The sequence below is a fragment of the Culex pipiens genome, chromosome 2, assembly GCF_016801865.2.
Source record: "Culex pipiens pallens isolate TS chromosome 2, TS_CPP_V2, whole genome shotgun sequence".
Classification (NCBI taxonomy): Eukaryota; Metazoa; Arthropoda; class Insecta; order Diptera; family Culicidae; genus Culex; species Culex pipiens.
Window position 1 is genome coordinate 128649633 of NC_068938.1, and position 23005 is coordinate 128672637.

A 23005-nucleotide genomic window follows, 5' to 3' on the forward strand; every position below is an offset into this window, starting at 1 on the left:
AAGGCGTGGGAAGGGAAGGGGGATTGTGTAGGGGTCTTGGTTGGCTCTTCTGGCCTTTGCGTTTTGTCCTCAGCCGCAACTCGGTGTCCAGCTGCTGGGGCGATCTTGCTTTGCTTCCGGTGCAAACCAGAAACGACGGCTTTGTGTGAAGGCGAGTTATACTAAATAGAGGAAAACTAACTGGAAGAGAACTAAATAGATATATTGGAATCTGAGAGGAACTGATAGATCGGATAGAGAACATCAAGGTCTAGCTGAGATAGCGCGTCTCGCATCGGGATTTCTGGTGGTCTTCCTCGGGCCCTGAGGGTATCTTTCAACTTAATTCTGTGAGCCTGGTGATCTGGACACGCCCATACGAGATGGTCGATGTCCTGATAACCCTGCCCACAGTCGCATATGTTCGTATCACTCATGTTGATACGGTAAAGATGAGCCTTGGACGAGTAATGGTTCGACATAAGGCGGGACATCGTTCTGATGAATCCACGCGTCAAGTCCATTCCCTTGAACCAGGCTTTTCTTTGCACCTTAGGTCGTATGGAATACATCCAACGTCCCTTGGTGTCTCCGTCCCATTGTGTTTGCCAATCCAGAAGCGCACGCTGCCTCGGAAAACCGTAGCATTCTTGTAGGCTAATTGGCCTTTCAAAAATGTCTCCACTCTCAGCACCCTTCTTGGCGAGCAAGTCCGCTTTCTCATTACCCGGAATCGAGCAATGAGCGCGGACCCATACCACCGTGATGCTGAAGGACTGAGCCGCCAGGTTGTTTAAAGTCTTGCGTATTTCCGTGAGGAAAAACGCAGACTCCCTGGTCGGCTTCAGAGACCGGATAGCCTCAACAGAGCTAAAGCTATCGGTGAAGATGAAGTAGTGGTCAGGTGGCATGGTCTCGATGATTCGCAGTGCGCAGTAAACCGCGGCTAACTCTGCGACGTAAACCGAACTCGGGTCCTTCAGCTTAAAGAACAGCTGATAAGATTCATGATGAACACCGAAGCCCGTACAGCCGTCGAGCTTGGAGCCATCGGTGAAGAATCTGTTGTTTGGAGGAACATGGCTGTACTTTGATGCGAAGATCGACGGTACAACTCCCCGCAGAAGATGGTTTGGGATACCGCGAGTATCGGCTTTCATGGACGTGTCGAAGCCAATCCGGGTGCTGCTGGTTAACGGAGGCGTGCGCTGTACCGTTGTGCTCGGGCTCCACTCCCACGATGACATAAAGTCATAATATAGAAGCATGCGCCGAGACTCAACGTGAAGGTTCAGCAACGTTTCAAAATTGTCAATTACCAGTTTATTCCTGTAATCACACCGGATCAGGAACCGGTAAGACAGTTCGTAGTAACGAGTTCGCAGAGGCAACACTCCCGCCAAGACCTCGAGGGTCATGTTGTGAGTTGAGTGCATGCATCCCAAGACAATGCGAAGACTTCGGTACTGTATCCGCTGGAGAACCAACAAGCGTGATTTCGCAGCTGACTGGAAGCAGAAACTGCCATATTCCAGCACCGAGAGTATCGTTGTCTTGTACAGTCGAAGCAGGTCAGAAGGATGAGCACCCCACCGGTTGCCAGAGACGCTGCGCAGAAAATTAGTTCTTTGCAGGCACTTTTGCTTCAGGTAGTTAATGTGCTTCCCCCATGTTCCCTTCTGATCAAAGATGGTTCCCATGTACATGAAGTGGTCCGACTGCTCGATAGTCTTTCCCGAGAGAGAAAGATTGAGCTGCGGCGGTTCATGCTTCCCCGTAAAAACGACCAGCTCCGTCTTCTCCGGAGAGAATTCAATACCCTTTCCAACTGCCCAATGGGCCAAGTTGTTCAGGGTATCTTGCAAGGGTTCTAGCAGATCGACTTCCTTCTTGGCAGCGATTGAAACCACTGCGTCATCTGCGTACTGTATAAGGGTGCAGTCTCCGGTCAAGCAATCATCGATATCGCTGACGTAGAAGTTATACATGGATGGACTAAGGCGTGAGCCTTGTGCCAAACCCATGTAACTTATCCGGGTGATTGCCAGATCACCTTGCACAAAGTGCATGTGTTTTTCTGACAACAGGTTGATGAGGAAGTTGCACATCGTCGGATTGAGACCGCTCCGCCGCAGCTTTACTCCCAACACATCGATGGAGACTGAATCGAATGCACCCTTGATGTCTAGGAAGACAGAAGCCATTTGCTGTTTTTTACCACGGGCTATGTCGATCCCTGTGGCCAGCAAGGCTAGACAGTCGCTTGTTCCCTTGCCTCTCCGGAAGCCATACTGCGTGTCAGACAGCAAGTGCTCTCGTTCCATCCATGGTTCGAGGCGGTCGAGGATCATCTTCTCCAGCAACTTGCGTAGACACGACAGCAAGCTGATTGGACGATACGAGTTGTGGTCGGATGCCGGCTTACCGGGCTTTTGAATGGCAACCACCCGGACCTGTCGCCATTCGTGTGGAATTACGTTCTGCTCCACCAACGTGTTGAACAGATTCAACAGACGCTGCTTGGCGACGTCCGGAAGATTTTTCAGCAAGCTGAACTTGATCTTGTCCGGACCAGGAGCAGTGTTGTTGCCCGTCAATAGTGCTATGGAGAGCTCTACCATCGAGAAGGGAGGATTAGAATCGCTCCCATCAACAACGTCGAATGATGGTTGTGTCGGCACCGAGTCCGGGCACACCTTCTTGGCGAAATCCAATATCCACTTGTCCGATTTTTCCACACTCTCGTTTGGAACGGAACCTCTACGCATGGCCCTCGCAACGCGCCACAGAGTGCTCATGGACGTATCTGCTGGTAATCCTTCAACGAACTCCCGCCAGTACATTCGCTTCTTCCGCTTCAGAGTATTACTGTACCTGCGATCAAGAGCTCTGTACTTTTGGAAGTTCGCTCGGATTCCACACTTGCAGAAGTCCACATAAGCTTCAGACCTGGCCGCCGAGAGATCCGTACACTCCTTGTCCCACCAGGGAAGAGGAGGGCGCGTTCGGATGTACGGTCCCGGGACGGGTTTTGTCTGAGCTTGTAACGCACTGTCATAGATCAAATTAGCCAGAAACGCATATTCTTCAAGCGGTGCCAACCCAGCTCGCAACTCAACTCCAATGGAGACTGCCTCCGCGTACTGTTTCCAGTCGATATTTCGCGTCAGATCGTAAGGCATCTCCACCGTTGTCGATTGCTGTGGGCCATGGCTAACCAGAATAGCGATCGGCAAATGATCACTGCCACGAGGATCTTGAAGCACGTTCCAGTCACAGAGAACTGCCAGACTGTTGGAACAGAGCGACAAGTCGATGGCACTCGCCTTCGTACCGGACGTAGTTGGCGTTGGTGGTGTTGCAATCCGCGTAACTTGCTTGTCCCTGTTTAGGAGGGTCATCTGGAAGTCGTCGCACAGTTCATGAATCAGATATGCTTGAGGGTCTGTCTTGTGACTTCCCCACTCGGTGCTGTGAAGATTAAAGTCACCCAGAACCAGTCGCGGTGCCTGCAACAGCTCAAGCATACCCCACAACTTTTGTCGAGTTAACGACACCTGTGGGGGAACATAGACGGACACAATGCAAATGTCCAGTCCTCTGATCCTGGCCTGTACTGCGACTGCTTCGATTCCTCCTAGCTTCGGGAGCGTGACCTTTCTAAAAGTGTGGCATTTCCTGACCCCAATCAGTACGCCTCCACCTCTATTTGGCCCTGCCCTGCTCTCTGTGATGAGATTGTACCCCCGGAAAGCTGGCGTCTCATCTCCGATAAGAAACGTTTCGCTCAGCGCAAACACATCACAGTCTCGTTCGAATGCGAATTGTTGAAAATCGTTTAACTTGGGGGATAAACTTCTGCAATTCCATTGTAGAAAGGAGATGCCGTTTTTCGTTTTTGGTGTATTACCCATCAAAGGAAATGAACGACAAGAGGGGCGTCGTGCTAGCAAGCTGTTTCCCGATGTGTCTAGCGAGAGGCTCAAACCGCTTTATGATTAAACGCGTCGGTTCACTCACAAAAGAGCACAGCCATTCCACGATTGTGGAAAAAGGAAGGACTCCTTTGAAGGCATCGGTGATCGGATTCGGTTGAGGAACCGTTTTTAGGGGGATCTTTGGCAGCTTGGGAACGGGCTTCAGCGGCTTGAGAGGAATTGGTGCCGGCTTCGGTGTCGGCTTCGGTGCCGGCTTCGGAGCGGGCTTACCCGACGGACCGAAAGGAAAATCCTCCTCGAAGTTCAACGAGTCACTTTCCTTACCCTTGCCGCCAGCGGCTTTCCTGGACTTGGAAGCCTTGTTGCGCTTCGGGTTTGGCCCGGAAGAGTCACTTTCCTCGTCTCTCTGGAAGAGGACCTCCACATCGGAATCTTCGTCCCCCGAATCTTCGTCCGCCAAAGGAGCGAAGCGATTGGGGTGGGTCACCTGACTAAGGATTTCCGCGAAGGACTTCTTGGAGCGTTCCCTCAAGGATCGCTTCATCTTGTCCTCGCGCTCCTTGTACTTTGGGCACTGTCGAGTTTTGTGCGGTTCCCCGCCACAAAGCAGGCATTTTTCAGCCTGCTTTTGGCAATCCACGTCCTTGTGGGGGCCGGCGCACTTTGAGCACTTGCTCTTGTTGCTGCAGTAGGTCTTGGTGTGTCCCAACTGCTGGCAGTTTTCGCAGCTCATCACTCGCGGAACGTACAATCGAACTGGAAGCCGAAGCTTGTACAGCTCAATGTAGTCCGGCAGAGCTGACCCTGCAAAAGTCACCCGGAACGAGGCAGAAGGAATGAACTTCTTCTGGCCACCCTCGGTGGTGACGTTGCCCAGTTGCCGGCACTCGAGTACCTCCACAGCTGGAAGTTTAGGGTTCTTGAAGCGTCCCACCGCCCTTGAGAGGTCGACAAGCGAAAGACTGTCATCGGTCACCACGCCATCGATTTCGACTTTGTGGGCCGGAATCCAAACACGGTACTCAATGCTGAACCGCAGATCAGTTACGATCTGATTAGCTTGCACCGCGGAGTTCACGATCACGCGGAGCTTGCTCTTGTTCAGCTTGGTACATTCGACCACCCCAGGATAGTGCTTCTGCAAATCCTTGGTGATCTGTACAAAGTTTAACGGCTTCTGTTTGGGCCGGAAGAAGACCACCCATTCCGTTTGCGATCCCTCTTGATACTGACGAGGACGAGGAATCGGTTTTTGGGAATGAGGATTCAGGAGCGGTGGGGGATTTGGATCCGGATTCGGCACCGGTGTTTTAGGAGGAATTGGATCTGGATTGGGAGAAGGAATTGGGTTTGGAGTCAAGGGGGGAATCGGGTCTGGATTCAAGGGAGGAATCGGTGGTTGAGGGGGAACCGGATTCGGATCTGATTTAGGACGCTTTCGCTTCTTCCTCTTAGACCCGTCCGTGGATCCCCCTTTACCGTCAGCATCCTTATCCTTCAGGAAGTGGTCCCTGTTGGTGGTGTTTGAAGGAACTCCCGAGACAGAGTCCTTCATTTCCACGTCCTCGTCACCATCAATGGATGAATCGAAATCAGATTCCTCGTGTTCCGACTCGGTCGGATCCATGATTGAGGAAAAAACGGAACAAAACTAATCAAACCAAAAATAAGACTAAAATAACGCAGAAGAAATGAGAAAAAAAATCTAACAGGAAAAAAAAAAGTATGAGAAAAAAAAAACTAAAAAACTCGCCTTTCGCACTCACCGCCGAACTGGCCGCACTGGCTGCCGCCCGCAGCGGGATGCGCGGGAAGCTCGTTTGCGCGCGCTTGTTGTTGTTGTTGTTGTGCTGCCTGCTGCCAGCCACGTAAACAACGGGGTTGTCTCCGACCTGGCCTGGCCGAAAACTGGTCCGCCGACCGCAGTCGACTCTCCGGGGCCGATTCCACCGGCCAACGACCGTCTCTCGCCTCAGCTGCCTCCGCAGCCGCTGCTGCTGACTCCTCCTGCTGCTGCTGCTCGGATACGGGAACTCGTTCCTTCTCCGCCGCTGCACCGCCGCCGTGTCCACGACGACCAGATTGTGGCTCCTCTGACCACCGGAACGGGCTTGTCCGCTCGCACACGCCTCGGAATCGCCGTGAAAAACGCGCCAAACACACCGCGAAAAAAACACGACCACGCGCTGAGACTTCTGCCGGAGCAATGAATTTTGATGTTCTGTGTCTATTCTATCCGGAACCAATCGAAAATATCAAACTCAATCATATTGTTGTTCAAAACATGGCCAAAACTATTGTCCTGATTTGTCCCAGATTATACTGCTCATAAAAATGGATCCATGGATTTTGTACCGAAATCAGTGAGTGAGAAATCGGTAAAAATAAAGGTCGGTAAACGATCTGTCAAAATGAATATTTTTTACCAAAAATCGGTTGTTCTATGAGGAATAATGAACTCAACAAATTCAGTAATTTTATATTAACCGAAATATGACCGGCACTGTTAAAAATTTCCGAATTCGGTAAAAATAAATCTAAGAGTTATGGAACGGATTGATTGTCTCAAAAATATCGCAAAATATCATTTTGTAATGTTGTGGGTCTTAAGCTAGAGAAGATCTATTAAATTAGTAAAAAAAAACAAGTGAAAAATTCAGGGAAAGTGTCTGCATTTAGATGAACAAAATTAATTCACTATAAAACTATTAAATCTGGACATTTTTTAATCAAGTTCTAGACGATATTTTTGGAAAAAATAATCCTTAACGAGTTCTGTAGGTAAAATATATTGTGGGATAATATATAAGTTTTGTGTAACGGGGATAGGGAATGAGTTTTGTTTTATTGATTTTTAAAATGTAAAATTTAATGCGTAGATTAAAATTTGGTATTTTAAATATAATTTGTGGGGTGGAATGTGGTTAATAAACAAATGGTTACTGAATGTTAGATATGTATTTTAGTGTTGTATTTGGAGTGAGTAGTCGCGATGATATTTTTGATTATTTGAAGAGTGCCCGTTAGTTTGTTAGTGGAATCTTCTGTTATTTTGGGGGTGTGGGGAAGATTGTTTTTTTTGGGAGAGGAGGGGGATTTTTGGTGGGTGGTGAGGGAGGGGTAGAAAGTTGAGGGTGGTGGTTTGGGGGAGGTTTGATTGTGGTGGTGAAAGGTTGGTGTATTATGAAGTTTTAGTAAGTGGGGGGAGTAGGGGTTTTTGGGGATTGTTAATTTGGAATGGTATGGGAAGTTTTGTTGGGTAGGTATGTTGGAAAAAGAAGGTTTTGATTTTTTAGGTTATTGGAGGATTTTTGGATTGTGGTTGGGGGGGTGATTTTTAAATGTTTGGTTGTATTTTATGTAAGTGGTTTGTTGGGGGGGTGGTATGTTGATTTGGGGAGTTTTGGAGGATTTTTGGGTTGGGGGAGGGGGAGGGGTTTGGAGTTTTGGTGGATGGTGGGAGGATGGAAGTTTTTTTATGGGGGAAGGATGATGTGAGTTATGGGTGTTGTGTTGAAGTGTTGGGAGAGTGTGGTGAGATTTTTTGGTTTGGAGTGCTTAGATTTGGGATGGAGGGGGTGTGGGGGGGTTTTGTTTTGTGGTTATTTAAGATGAGGTGGAATTAGTTGATTTGGACAAGTAAATAGTAAGAAAAGAGAAAGTGAAAGGGATGTGTGGATATGATCGGGGATGAGAGCACGTGTTTATGCTGCACATCTGGGGCAAGTACACCCGCTCTTAAACGAGCCACCGAAAGACTAGGCAGACAAAAAGCATCCTTTATTTAAAACGAGTTGGTTCGCCAACAATTCTGCATTCGCCGTATCATAATTCTTAATGTTAGGCTATTTTTTCTTCCACCTTACTTGCAACAAAAAAAAAATGAACATGCCCGGGGTGCATTAGACACGTTTTGCGTTTTTTATGTTATTTTTTCTCTATATCTTTCTGTGCATGTGTACCGGGAAAAGATATTCTTTTCCTAGTGGGATACAAAAAGAAACAATGAGCCCCATACGTTTGCTAAGTTTTAGCTTCAGTGAACTATGTAATAAGTAATTGAGATGAGATATCCTTATTTGTACGAAAAATATATTATGGTAAACAATATTCTTGAGGATATTTGTAATTTTGAAAGAAAGCCTTCACGTTGACCTCCAATGATTATAGATACAGAAAATCAGCTTAAAGAATGCAGTGCAAAATCAATAGACACCGTACGAGCGCGTTCAGAACATTGATGTGGATTCCAAGAATGAGCAAATATGCGCTTCCCGAACACAGACGTGAATTTCAAGTACCTAAAAATAATACAAATAAAAAAACTCGCTAAACATACTGAAGTAAACTTGAAGGGAATTCACAATTCTAGCTAAACTTATTCGAAAACGGCAGCTGAATGGGATGTGACAACATGGATTATTGAGGTTTACTTTACTAGCCCCGAAGCGTTACTTCTAAAACGTACGTCAGATTGCAAAGCAACCATGCACTGAAGTAAACTAAGAAAAGCTGCAAAGCAATCATCGAAGTACGAATCGGTAAAATTGGTAGCTCATTCAAGAATCGTGGTGTGGAGATGGATGAATACAATCATTGGGCTATTCTAAAAGACGTCATGCTGTTTAACCCGTAAGTAAAATTTTAAAACCTGATTATTACTTTTAAGTTAGCTTTGATAATGTCGATTCTAATGACAACAGTCTGTTGGCACAGTCGAGCCAACAGACAGACTACAAAAATTCTGGTGTAATGATTAAAGAGCGACATACGTTCACTCTATCTTCATCAAATCGTAACATCTGCGTTATTGATGTAACTATACAGTATGTAGAACATGGTAACTGAATACTCTCGTTTATGTTATAAATAAAATGAGAAATCAACATGGTTTAATGATTTTGAAGTCCGTAATTGAAAGACAACGGAAAAGGTGAATTTCTCTTACGTAAATAAAACACAACGAGAAGTTCTTTGTCAAGCGGTTTCAAATGGATATTTATTGATTAGAATGCAAATATTTTATCTTATAGCCAATACACAAGTGTGTAACATATTCAAACACAGTTTCCGCGCGTCCGTCCGTCACTACACAAACAAAAGCTCAAAATCAATCGGTTACCTATCGTGTGTATGTGTAGTGCGGAACTGCTGCTCTGTCAAACTAGTTAAACGTTATTACAAGTTGTTACGATACCTAAAGACCCTTCATCCCGAGATAATAATAGTACAAATAGTGAATAAGATCCTACTCCTTAAACTGTGGTTGCTTTCACTGCTCATAGGTGTTGATATTCTGGAAAATCTAGTGTCTTGATTGTGTTTACCTTGCAAGATACTGCTAAATTCTGCCGTTTTGTTGTATTTCATAGTAGTTTTATCTGGCATAGTTTGGTTAGATATGGTTAAGGTGTGTGTTTGTAGTGTTTTACATATTCATAGCGTGTAGAATGAATCAAGTTTATCAATGTGGAAATGCTCTGAAGCAAAACAAAAAAAAAGTTATTGTTAAATCAAGGTTCCAATGCGTGTGCTACTGCAACTGTCCACGCTCTCTTGGGGTGGGTTTCCTGCCGTCGTCATCGTCTTCGTGCACGTGAAAGCGAACAAGCGATGTGTGTGTGTGATACTTAGTTGTCGGCCGACATCTCCGTGATGCTGTTGTTGATCTCCAGCACCTGCTTCACAAAGTCACCATCGAGCACGGAATCCGCCAGGTCGCCCATCAGCGTGGCCAGCTCGCTCTGCTCCATCCGCAGCTGTGGCGCTAGATTTTCCAAATGAGCCAAAACGTTCTCGGGAATCTGGTGGGGAGAGAAAGGGTTTGTTTGGTGGGTTGAAGATTCGATTGGTCGAGGGGGTTGTGCCTACCATTAGGGGATCTTTAAAAAGCGAGAACTTGAACTTTTGTTTGACTTGGGTGTCGTTGACACTGTCGTAGAATAGCGTCACTTGTGCATCGGCTGGGTTGGGAACCACCGGGAAGTACATCCCGGCGCAGACACGTCCCTTGGCGTCGCGGGACAGCAACGAGCGGAAGTTGTACACCAAGTTGCGCCGCACGGTGACGTCAATCGCCGTCCGGTACGGTTGCTCGACGTAGATCAACGACATCTCGAACTGCTGCGGCTTGCCAGGGCGGGTCATCCGCTCCGTCCAGGTGATAAAATTCGCACTGTGGTGGCTCAGTACGTAGCTGTACTCTCGTTTGCAGTGGGGTTCGTCCGATTGGGTAAACCAGCCGGTATGCGGATAGCATTGGTCCTTCATTACGGTTACGGCGCGCGCCACGTGGTAGCCCGGATCGAGCACCATCACACCCTCGCGTCCTCCGACCACGATTTTCATCGCGACCATCGAGTGCTCCTTCTCTAACCCTGGTCCGGCGTGCTCGATGTCCTTCTCTTCGCACTGTAGGACGTACGCCTCGGCCTCCTCGACGGCCTCTTCGCACGAAACCAGGAAAAAGTGCTTCGCGAGCTGCGGGTGCTGTTCTGCGATCCTGTGCGGAAAGGGAAATTGGGTTAGTTCAGTGACTGTTGGTGGTGCCATCTAGTTTTTCATGCAAGTAAACACATGCTCTCGCAAGCAAACTTGTACGCAAGTCCTTACCTAGACACAATCTCCATCGCCAGGCTGACGCACATGTGATGCCGACGGTTGATCGGGATCACGTAGTTCTGGAAGTGTGTCTTGAGATCGCCATCCGGACAGGTGGTGGCGCTGTGAGCGCCGCGGTATGCCTTGTGAAAATCCACAAAGTTGTTCGCCGTGTTGTAATGAGTCTCCTCGAGCATCCGCTGCAGCTTGGTTTCAATCAGTCCGACCAGATCTTCATACTGCCAGACCTTTTCGACGACGTACGGTTCGGCCCGTTTGGCAGACCACTTTGGCAGCGGTAGCGGCGAATCGATCGGCCACGCTCCGTTGGTCTGGTCAAACTTAGCCAGGTTGTAGCTGTCGTCGTCGAGTGTCCATCCGCCGGGGGCACCACCACCACCGATGGGGTGGCGGCACCCGCCGAGGACGGCCACGGTTCCCGGTTTCGTGTCCGTCACATTGCTCCTGTGACATTCCGGTTCGGTCAATCGTCGGGAGTCGGATTGTCCGGAACCGCTACGGTCCAACGGCGCCGTCGGCTGTCGGACCGCGGAAAGTTCACTGCGCACGACGGCGAGTCAACTTGGCCACTCGTTGCCCCAGCGGCCAACGGTTGGTACGTAGGCGCCATCCTGCCTCTCGACGCTCGTGAATGAAATGGTGCTTGAAAGATCGCTCCGGCCGCCCTGCACTTTGCCGGTCAGGCCCGGTTCGTCCCCTTTTATTGATGTTGGCTTTTCACGCTCTGAAATTCAAAAATTAAAAATTAATTCACCACGAAATCCAGTATGCCACCGTCGACCAACACAACCATACTCCAAGGGCATTGAATGATAACAATCGCGAGAGAGTGCCAAAATCATTGCGAGAGAGCGAGCAAACTGATCGTTTCTACTCGCGCTCGCGCGCTCTCAATCAATGATTCAGCTCATTGTCGTGGTGCAAGACTGGTTTTACGTCAGAACAAAAACATCTGTTTGGTTCACGGCTGTATAAGTGAACGGGGAGAGGCAACTCAAGTGGGAAAAGAGCAGCTTGAGTCACGTTTTTTCCTGGAAATTTGTGTGGTGGCATGTGTTTTCATTTCTGGCACACGCACATTTCAAAACAGCGTATAATTCAATTATTAGGCTTTCCAGCTTGTTTGTTTTGGCAAAAGGAAATCCGTGTCAACCTACTATTTTTACTTCTTTTTACATGTTTTATTGGATTAGCAATAAACAGTTCTGAGCAGGGGCGCCGACTCTGGGGGGGCACGGTACTTTTTGCCCCCCCTAAAATTTGGCTGGGGGGGCAGCCCATACATTGTGCCCCCCCCCAGAAATTTTGGAAGAAAAATATTCTTATATCAAATATATAAAAAAGGAAATAATTGAAAATAATATCTAAAACATAAATGGATAGAATTATTGTAAGTTTTGAAAGAAATCGTTTACAATTTTCTGGATTTAGATGCTTTTTTCTATATCGACAACGTTTTATCTATACCAATGTGCTCTCTAGGAAAATCAGTAAGCTTAGAACAAGAGCACAGAGGCATCGGTGAATGATTTGAGAGATGTCGTCAACATAGATTTTACGGATTTGCTCATAAGATTTCTATCTGTGCATGTTGTTCCAAAAACAAAACCAAGGTACTTTTCCCATAGCACTTCATCTACAATCAAACTTACGCAAACTCTTGCGAAAACAATCATCAAGTTTTCAAACGCAACATTCTAAAATTCTAAAATTCTAAGGTTCTATAATTCTAAAATTCTTAAATTCTTAAATTCTTAAATTCTTAAATTCTTAAATTCTTAAATTCTTAAATTCTTAAATTCTTAAATTCTTAAATTCTTAAATTCTTAAATTCTTAAATTCTAAAATTCTTAAATTCTTAAATTCTTAAATTCTTAAATTCTTAAATTCTTAAATTCTTAAATTCTTAAATTCTTAAATTCTTAAATTCTTAAATTCTTAAATTCTTAAATTCTAAAATTCTTAAATTCTTAAATTCTTAAATTCTTAAATTCTTAAATTCTTAAATTCTTAAATTCTTAAATTCTTAAATTCTTAAATTCTTAAATTCTTAAATTCTTAAATTCTTAAATTCTTAAATTCTTAAATTCTTAAATTCTTAAATTCTAAAATTCTAAAATTCTAAAATTCTTAAATTCTTAAATTCTTAAATTCTAAAATTCTTAAATTCTTGAATTCTTAAATTCTTAGATTCTTAAATTCTAAAATTCTAAAATTCTAAAATTCTTAAATACTTCAATTTTTAAAAAAAACATTGTTGTCAATAGCATTATTTTTAAATTTTCGATTTATTTAAACATTGAATTTTATTGTTATTTCTAAATTACTGATTGTTTAAATTTCTGATTTCCTGCTTTTGATTTCTTAACATTTTCAAGCCATGAGTTTATTTAACCCTAGAATTTTTATACTATTATTTTTTTATGTTGGAATATTGAATTTTGTGTGTGTTTTTTTTTCTAAATTGCAGATTTGAAAAATGTATGTTTTTTTAAATGTGTATTTTTTTTATTTCTGAAGGTCTAAATTTTGGCTTTTTACTTTTATTTTTATTTTTAGAGTATATGTATTGTTGAATTTCTAAATATCTGATTATTTTTATTATTGACTGTTACTTCTAGAAAATAAGTGACAATATGCCTATGAGAAGGAATTCGCCTTTAAAAAATATAAAAAAATCCCCCTAATTAACATTCTCAATCATGTTTTAATAAATTATTATTTTCTAAAAAAAAATAATTCCGGATGAAAAAAAAATCGTATCACATCGTAATAAAATTATCAAGATTCGTGATATACAAGAAACATTAACATCTAATCGCCACTCTTACTTATCGATTTCGGAAAACAAACGTGCCCCCCCAACAATTTGGACTAGTCGGCGCCCCTGGTTCTGAGTAAATCAGTCATAACAAAGTACTTCTAATCACGTGTCTGCTCCCTTAGCGATTGATAAGCTCCAGTGTTTGCTTACACGGCTTACACTGAGAAAAAGCACAATCTTTGTTGCATCTCTGACGTTGACGCGACGCAACACGTGACCTTCAACGTGTCATAAATCAGCAAACGAAAGCACTGTTGTGGTCACGATTTGCGGTCGAGACATTGTAAACAATCTAAAACATTGGTAAATTGTCTCAAAGTACGCTCGCGATCCAACTGCGCAACTTCGCGCTAATTTGGCACATGGTTTTGAACTAAAATCATCTACACGCAAAATCCACATAACACAGATCTGTGTAAAATTTGACACAGATCGCCCAAAACCGGGAATACACAGAATCTGTGTAAAAGGCTTGTACACAGAAGTGTGTACAGCCGTTGTCTGTCAAATCTGTGTAATTTTTCAACCAGTGACCTGTGTAAAATTTTACACAGATCTGGGTAAATTATTTCAGGCACATTTTTTTACTTCTAGATTAATAAAAAACGTTTTAAATACTTTAATTAAATCAAAATAAAACAAGATTGATGTTTATTGATGTTCAACAGTGTCTGTCGCTGAATTATTTTACATCTTTCGGTAGATATCATATTGGACGATGTTGGAGCTAGTTTGGTCCCGGAAAGTGATCTAGTTTTCTTGGAGCGATGATGTATACGTTCCTGGCAGAGCGTTCCACTTCAGGGCCTGCACATCTAGGCTTTCGGACGCAGGAATTTGGCTTCATTGACATCATTCATTCAATCAACGCTATGAAAAAATATAAAGTTAGGTTAGGGTAAGACTGTGAATATAAAGTATAATTTTCTTACCATCATCCGCCGACTCTTGACCAACTAACAATTCCTAGGATACGGCATCGATTCCAGTGCAATAGGTCCGCTATCTGGAAAGTTGACTTGTTTAATAAAAGCAATTCATGTAATATTTTTTAGAAAAATTACCCGCCATCTTTGCTAACTGCTGGTTGCTCTGACTGCTGAAAAAATGCCAACACTTTTTTACCCAGATTTAAAAGGGAAGCTGATCGAAAATCTGTGTAACTTTTTACACAGATCTGTGTTGAAAATTTACACAGTTTTGACAGCTAGAACATGTTCAACAACCTGTGTAATTTTTTTACACAGATCTGTGTTATCAGGATTTTGCGTGTAACATATTAGCCTGGCGCTGATACAAATCGCCACAACAACAAAAATGGCGAGGCGATGAACCACGCTCGACGGAAAAAAAGCAAAACGAGGTCATTCTTGAAATCATGCACGCAAAATCCACATAACACAGATCTGTGTAAAATTTGACACAGATCGCCCAAAACCGGGAATACACAGAATCTGTGTAAAAGGCTTGTACACAGAAGTGTGTACAGCCGTTGTCTGTCAAATCTGTGTAATTTTTCAACCAGTGACCTGTGTAAAATTTTACACAGATCTGGGTAAATTATTTCAGGCACATTTTTTTACTTCTAGATTAATAAAAAACGTTTTAAATACTTTAATTAAATCAAAATAAAACAAGATTGATGTTTATTGATGTTCAACAGTGTCTGTCGCTGAATTATTTTACATCTTTCGGTAGATATCATATTGGACGATGTTGGAGCTAGTTTGGTCCCGGAAAGTGATCTAGTTTTCTTGGAGCGATGATGTATACGTTCCTGGCAGAGCGTTCCACTTCAGGGCCTGCACATCTAGGCTTTCGGACGCAGGAATTTGGCTTCATTGACATCATTCATTCAATCAACGCTATGAAAAAATATAAAGTTAGGTTAGGGTAAGACTGTGAATATAAAGTATAATTTTCTTACCATCATCCGCCGACTCTTGACCAACTAACAATTCCTAGGATACGGCATCGATTCCAGTGCAATAGGTCCGCTATCTGGAAAGTTGACTTGTTTAATAAAAGCAATTCATGTAATATTTTTTAGAAAAATTACCCGCCATCTTTGCTAACTGCTGGTTGCTCTGACTGCTGAAAAAATGCCAACACTTTTTTACCCAGATTTAAAAGGGAAGCTGATCGAAAATCTGTGTAACTTTTTACACAGATCTGTGTTGAAAATTTACACAGTTTTGACAGCTAGAACATGTTCAACAACCTGTGTAATTTTTTTACACAGATCTGTGTTATCAGGATTTTGCGTGTGCGCGTTGCATGTAGACAGGAAGCAACTTCAAGACTAAGAACAAACTGCGTTTTGATTGCTTTGATTGTTCGATGTGGTGGTAAGAATTGACATGTTGACAGTTTTGTTGACATCCTGACGTTTCGATACCGATACCGATCAAATTCGCTTTTACACAGCAAAAAAAGTTGAATTTTGAAATGTTGGAAATTTAGACGGTTGAAAGTAGTTTTTTTTTTCTTAACTTATTTTTATTAGGTCCTTTTAGGTGCTGTGACCAGGTTGGGACCGAGGATCAGTAAAACAATATATAATAACAAAAAAAAACTCCTTAAATTCCATACTTGGAGATCATGTAACTGACGAGGGTTACTTGGTCCAAGCGGGTCTTGCACGGTTGAATGTAGTTAAAAGTTCAATACAGCCAGAATAGGCCATAAGGCTTTCCAGGCCCAGTGAAAAAAAAAATAATTTAACTCAAAAATGACGAACTTCTCGTCACAGTGTCTGATGCAAACAATGATCAAGCTCGAGCTGCCCTGCGAAGTATATTGGCTGACATATCAAGCGGCCAGTCAAAAAAAAAACAGCTAGAAACAGCAGCCCGACAAAAAATGCTAGAAAGAGATAGGAAACCTGATGTAAACAAACGTCCAGCTGCCATATAAACATGCTTTGAATTTGTTGGTAATGACAGATTACCCCCTCGAGAGCGTTATCTTGTTGGGACAAAAGAAAATTCCCAAGCCCCTCAGCTACTATCAGCTAGTTACGTACTCGAGTATTTTGCCACGAACGGTTGCCAACTGCTGGACATTTTCTGTCTCAAATGATTCACATGTTTTGACGTAATACAACATTCATAATTAACGTGCCTCCATAGACAAGGGGACGTTACTCTCAGCTTATATTCAAATACCAACAATAGAGTTTAAACTCCAAGCGAAACTTATTTTAGGATACTGTGGAGAATTTCCCTTATCCCCTTAAAAAAAAGTGGAGCATCAACACTTCCCGTCTTCCAAATCCGTTTCCTTATCCCTGGAGCGCGGTGAAGATGGGAGCGGAAACTCAACACAGCTCAACAATTTAGCCATTTTGTCTGTGGTTCTGAGCCAACCTTCAGCTGCAATCAGAACAAATTACAGAGTGCGTCAACCTCGTTGCGTGAAATCTGTGTCACCATCCGAGGGTTCGGACCACATCGCTCGGCTATCACGTGATCTCCCCCCAAATTGGGGTGGGGTGGATTTGATTGTGTGCCATGACTTTCAGTTTCCTGTCCACTGCTTTGCTTCCAAGAGCCAGGCGTAATCGAGCATAACGATCAAGGCTGATGAGCCCGGAATTGGCCACGAGCTGCCTTGTTTAGCCATGTGTGGAATAACTTAACGAGCTCTGATTGCGGAATTATATGTATCGTTTTTGGTAAAACTAACAAAATTGTTTAAAAATTTCATTTAATTGATTGAAATTATTTGTTATTAATCACTTCAAACAATTCGCAAGCTTATTAAGTGGTCACTGGTCAGTGACCACAGACAGATTGCAGGTAGGTCATGAAAGGTGACCGCCGGACTGTCACACTCAAAAAGAATAGTACACACAAAAAAAAATTGTTACTACCCATGTTTTTCAGCAGCCTTCAACTTCAAGTGGACCATTTATTCCGCCTTTCTAATATCTTCTAAGAAATAAGGGAAGTCAATGACAGTCAAGATTGTCAGTTTCCTTAAACAAACACTGCCATGACGAACAATTCTGGAGTTTTTTTTGAAAAGGACCAATAAACCAAATTTTCAGTTTTTGCTTTTTGGGTGTTTTTTAATACCCCTGACTCAAGGCGGTTCTAAAAACACCAAAAAAGCAAAAACTGGAAATTTGGTTTATTGGTCCTTTTAAAAAAAAACTCCAGAATTGAGAATTTGCGTTTTTGTTGTTTTCTCATAAAAGTTGATTCTAATGCGTGAAAGAGTGGAATAGTGATCAAACTAGTTCACTCGGCTTAAGGAGATATTAGACTGAGACAAACAAACAAACTCGCACTTTTTCGTGTTCGACAGTTTGTCAAACTCGCAAACTTGTTTGCGGCCAGGGTTGCGAATGAGCGAGCGCTCACGGAAGGCTTGCTCGCTCCAGCTGGAGCGTGAGTTTTTATCAGGTAACTCGTGCTCGCTCACGCTCACCGGAGCGTTTTGCGCTCACGTGAGCTGGTGAGCCAAAGTAGGTAGTTGTTTTTTTCCTGTTGAAGCATCTGCCTGTTTGAAACGAAGTTTCCAGAACTATCTCAGCACAGGCAGCAAAAACAAACAAGAAAGTGGTCGAACAAACAAAAGTATGCAATGAAGTGGATTTGGTCAGCGAACCGAAATTTACGTTCTATTTAAAATCTAGACATTTTTCGAACAATTAACAAAAAACTTAATTCATAATGTAAACATTCATTGACGTGAAGAGATGCACTATTTGTTCACAAATCAAATCCATATTAGACCATATTGTATTGCTGTTATGTACAAAAAAAATGACAATTTATGTATGTTTTGATTATTTTGAATACAGTTACAATCATTCATGTTCAAAAAATCATATATAACTTGTAATTAAATATTTTCAGAGGTTTGGTTGCGGAAATGTTGAATAAAATCCACTTGTTGGAAGAAGAGCCAACCTTTTTGTGGTGAAAAATATTGACAATTTATTTGATTTGAGTCAAAAGGGTTATTTCAACCATTAGCAATTTTTAGGCTAATATTTAAAAATAGAACTGTTTCAAAAATGTTACCCTATTTTCTGAAACTTCTACCAAATAAAGACTAACCTTATAGAAATGATCATCCATTTCTTATCACTGAATCATTTAAAGATTTAATAAACGGAATAACTTTTTTTTAATAGTAGCTAATTCTGACCCGCAATCTGGAAATGTAGTCAAAACACTGATTAGGTACCGTCAGTGGGGGTGACTATGGGCCAAAAAACGATTCACCTCTTGTAATTTCTTAATAACAAAAACAATTTAAATAACATCGAAAATCTTTCAACGTAGATTTGTTCTTAGATAGTTTACTAACATTTTCCCAAAATATGGGAAATTTTGATGAACACTACCTTTAATGCCAATAGTTTGAACTAAAATGATGCTCAAATACAACGATATGGTAAAAACAAGTCATCCAACAGTGTTTCTTGTTCGAAGGAATCGTATTGACAATGTTTGAAGTGGAGATTTTCAAACATTTGGGTAGTTTTTGAGCAATCCCAACAAAAATATTAGAAAAATGATTTTTCGAGAGGTCATTTTTGGCCAAAAACGTACCTCAATTTTAGACAGCTGCCAAAATAACCGGATTTGTTCTAGGAACGAGATTTTTTCAGCGAAGTCATCTTAAGATGTCCCCTACACAACCTTTTTAGCAGAATCCAGTTTCATTGAGAAGAATCTGAGGAATGGTAAAATCCGTAAAAAATCAATTTGACCCAATCTCACCCCCCAGACCCAATGTCACTCCCACTGACGGTACATAAAACAGTTTAATGTTATATTTTAATCAACGAAGCATTTAACATTGAATCGAACTTACCAATGCATAAATCCTCTTGAATCAATTCATTGTTTTGTAAGTTTTTCTTATGTTTACAGGCCCTTTTATTTAGGCGTCTATACCCCTCCCCCCTTACCTCTCTGCTACAATAAGGCTTTTAAATTCTAAAATATTTATACATTCAACTGTATGTCTAAAAAATGATTTGACTCTTGCAAATCCAACCTTTTAATTTAAAACAAGGTTGATGAAAATAAGCTATTCCAATTCATATATCATAAAATTTGTTCACAAAATCATATGTCCTCAGCCCTACTGCACCTCAAGCAAAAAATTCATCTAGAATTGAAATAAAAACTTTCTCAAAAACGTTAAATGATTAGCGACACGTCCAAAATGAGCGCTCCGTGAGCGAAATATGAGCGCGAGCGCGAGCGTGGAGCAAACGCGAGCTGAAAAAATCGGAGCAAACGTGAGCGCGGGCAAACGTGAGCTAGCTCGCGCAGCGCTCCTCCTCACGAATGAGCGAAAAGTGAGCGCTCACGAGCGCGTGAGCGCGTGAGGAACGCAACACTGTTTGCGGCAAACAAAGCAAATTGTGTGCAGACTGACGTTTCTACAAACAAATACAGGCAAACGGACAAACTGTCAAAAAGTGCGAGTTTGTTTGTTTGTCATATTCTAAAACCTCAATTAATATAGGCATAAAATTTGCTCACCTAATAAATGAAACAAATATTTCAAATCTCAAATATTGTTTTGCATTTTAATGTCAGTTGTTTTTGAGTTGGTTTTTGCGTAGTCCCTCGAGTCAAGACAGAGAGCATGAGAGCAACTCTCTTTTCTCTCGCGTTTTATCTGCCCTGCTTTCGTTTTTTCCGTAGCAAATGTAATCTTAACGTAAAGCCGTCAATCATTGATCATCACTATAAAATACACAGTATTCTGTTCAATTTTAAACCAAAATGATACAGCAGATGCTGGATGTGCCCTTCTGAAAAGCCCTGAAGGATGTTTTGATCTGAATCAAATGTGTCTCGAAATTTTTATGATTTTGTGTAGCGATCATTGACATCCTGGTTGGCAATCATTGAATAATGATTATTTTCTTAACTACTACTATTCTAAACAAATCGTATAAGGAGTTTTGTGAAAATATTGCAAACAAAGCACCATTTATACCGTCTAATAAAATATCATGGAAATGATGGAAGTCAGCACATACACAGTAAAAAATTGTGTAAATTTGAAAGGTGTAATTTTGGAAGGTTGAATATTACCTCTTTTATTATGTAATTTTACTTAAATTTAGACTGAAAAAGCGACATTACAACAGAATAGTGGTAAAATTACACATTTGCAGAGATAAAATCACACATTTTTACTGACATAAAAGATGTACCCCTTCCCAGATGTAATTTTACCATGATTTTTTTTTCTGTGTAGGCAAAGGAGAGGATATGATCTTCAGGAAAGAGAAATGCTCTCTTGCTCACTGTCTTACTTTTCGAGGCTATCCCTTTCAATTACTTAGGGTTGAGTATTTTATGTTAGGTAGAATATTTATGGTCAACGGTACCAAAAACTCATTAAATTTGAACAATTCGAAAAAAAAAATCAAAAAATCTCGGTAAAATCCCACCACAAACAGAAAATTCCAACCATGAAATGGTTAACCCATGAGCATGACTCATCACTTAACCGCGTCACGATCACGCCACGCAGCTTTATCGAGTTCCGAGGAATGCAACTCTGCTGTAAAATACGTGCTGAAGTCTGGTCCAATGAATGACACGGTTGTAAAGCTGATCTGATTATTTTGCTGCATTTTTTCATATTTTTCTACTTCAACCGTTTTCAATAGTTAGCGCAGCAAAGTACAGTTGCTCAACTAGAAAAACGAGTTGGACTGCGATCTACACACAAAGAGTCCGGATGTTTTCAAGGCCCAACTCATTTCTCTCCCTCGCTCGTTGGACTAACAACTTTCGTTGTCGGGGGATCAAAATGGCGCGCACTCTCCGCTTGGCGATACACAATTGTTATCTTTCCACGCCACTTGGCGCACTGATCATGTGATTCCCCTTATCTGCTTATCAAATAGTTTACTTACCCATACAACGGCCTAAGCCCCAATGAGAAAAAATCGGGTTGTCCTCCCCTGTTTAAGGCGGTGTTTTCTCGCTCGCTCGTCCCAATAAAATCCAACCAAGAATTGGTTGAACCAATCGAAACGAAAAAAAGGTTAAACTAAATTAAGGTTTTGTTTAGCACGACTGCGACTGTCTATGGTTCATCTACACAGCCGCACACACTTGGTGAGGGTAGGAGTTTGTAGATCACTAGTAAAAAAAAACTTCACTTGAGCAGAGCTCACTCGGTAGCACTTTGTCCTAGACGAGGTCCGATCACCTCAATCGCTCGAACGCGACTGCTGCTGTCCAACTTGAGGGCTGGTCCCAACTCGGCAGAGCTTATATAGAGAACACGGCCAAACAATAACAGTGTAGTGTCTACCTCCTCCTTCTTCTTCTCCCTCACACCAATACCACTCTGCAGGTCACCTCTCTCTATCTAGCTGTTTTGTATTATGACGAAGAACCGCGCCACTACAACCAGCGTAGATTCGTAGTCGCGCTCGCGCTCGGATACGCACAGTGATCACCACGATCACCAACACAGAGATATGCAAAGATCGCGAGATGCTGAAACTTGTGGCCAGTCCGCGTGACTCCCTAGTTGAGTTTTGCTGATGTTCCTGGATCCTCGTCCAGATGATGATCAGCTGGCCTGATCACGCGCAACCTTTATGGATGATCGCGCGCGCGTTGACGATCTGCAAGCGTATGGAAGAAAAACAGTAAAACAAGCGTTAGCGTTGGCGTTGTATTGGTGTGCGGGAATGTAAACAAAACGACGATCAGAAAAGTGGGTGAAACGCGCCTCAATACAAAACAACGCGATCGTGTAAAGTTCAAAACGCGATCACACGAATACCTATTTTTTCGGTGGAAGAAGACGTGGCGTGGGAGGGACAGGGGGTTGGTTCCGAGTTATCTCGCGGAAGACCAGTCGGACGGCGGTGTTTTCAAACATATCACGGCAAGATTTACATTTTCCGCCCAACGCAGTTGATGGACGTGTTGGTAGATTTCCATGATGTCACGTGGAATGCGTGTCGCTCGTTATCACCCTTTAATGGCGCAATTTAATGCAATTGTCGGGGCGTAAACAAGGTCAACCAAATGGAGAGAAATTGGGAGAAGATTTTGCAGATGAAACTTATCTGTTGAAAGTATTTTGTTTCCTTTGACATGAAAATGATTGATTCGATTGGGCATGATACCTCATCGTGGTATCAATGCCAAAATAAAATATCCGCATGGTCTTGAACTCCGTTCATCACTGACATCTGAGTTGAAAATTATGGTAAAATGCCAAACATAAGAACAGTCGACTCTCCATCTGTCGATATCGGAGGGACTATCGTGGAAGAGAAAAACCAAGTTTAACCCTCAACCCCCTTTTTATAGTCTTTTTGATTAATTTTTGTTCTACGATAAACTTAATTTCTCTTGTTTTATTTATATCTTTATTAATTTTGAGTATTTGTATACGCATTTATCGTGTTTAGTTTTAGGTTTTACTGGTATTAAGCCTGTTCTAATAACTGAAATCGTTATTTTATATATATAAGTAAATAATCAGTTCACAATTTAGTATTGCTTGCTAACTATGGATTTGGAAAACCAATAATTCACCTTCCCTAGTTATTTTTTTTTTTCTAGTCACTGGGTGGTTCTCTACGATTTCGCAAATCGACTTTTCTTTGGTCGATTTAGTGTCTTCG

The 23005-nt window shown here is 42.3% G+C and overlaps 1 protein-coding gene and 1 long non-coding RNA gene across 2 annotated transcripts; both read right to left on the minus strand.

The window, feature by feature from the left end:
- Positions 1-8887: 8887 nt before the first annotated feature.
- Positions 8888-11090, minus strand: LOC120420836 (uncharacterized). Its single transcript, XM_039583957.2, has 3 exons — positions 10530-11090; positions 9789-10419; positions 8888-9721 (listed from the first exon to the last, which is right to left on the minus strand). The coding sequence occupies exons 1-3, from the start codon at positions 10712-10714 to the stop codon at positions 9548-9550; spliced, it is 990 nt and encodes a 329-aa protein (XP_039439891.1). The 5' UTR covers positions 10715-11090; the 3' UTR covers positions 8888-9547.
- Positions 11091-13977: 2887 nt separating this feature from the next.
- LOC120420838 (uncharacterized) lies at positions 13978-15791 on the minus strand. The gene is made up of 3 exons (XR_005605903.2): positions 15290-15791; positions 14295-15227; positions 13978-14232 (listed from the first exon to the last, which is right to left on the minus strand). It is a non-coding gene; the product is annotated as an uncharacterized LOC120420838 (long non-coding RNA).
- Between the last annotated feature and the right edge of the window lie 7214 nt (positions 15792-23005).

Coding starts and splice junctions, on each gene's coding strand:
- LOC120420836 (XM_039583957.2), bottom strand. CDS start 10,714: ATGCTCGAGGAGACTCATTACAACACGGCGAACAACTTTGTGGATTTT. Junction 10,420..10,529: donor GCGATGGAGATTGTGTCTAG/GTAAGGACTTGC, acceptor CTTTCCGCACAG/GATCGCAGAACAGCACCCGC. Junction 9,722..9,788: donor TTTTTAAAGATCCCCTAATG/GTAGGCACAACC, acceptor TCTCCCCACCAG/ATTCCCGAGAACGTTTTGGC.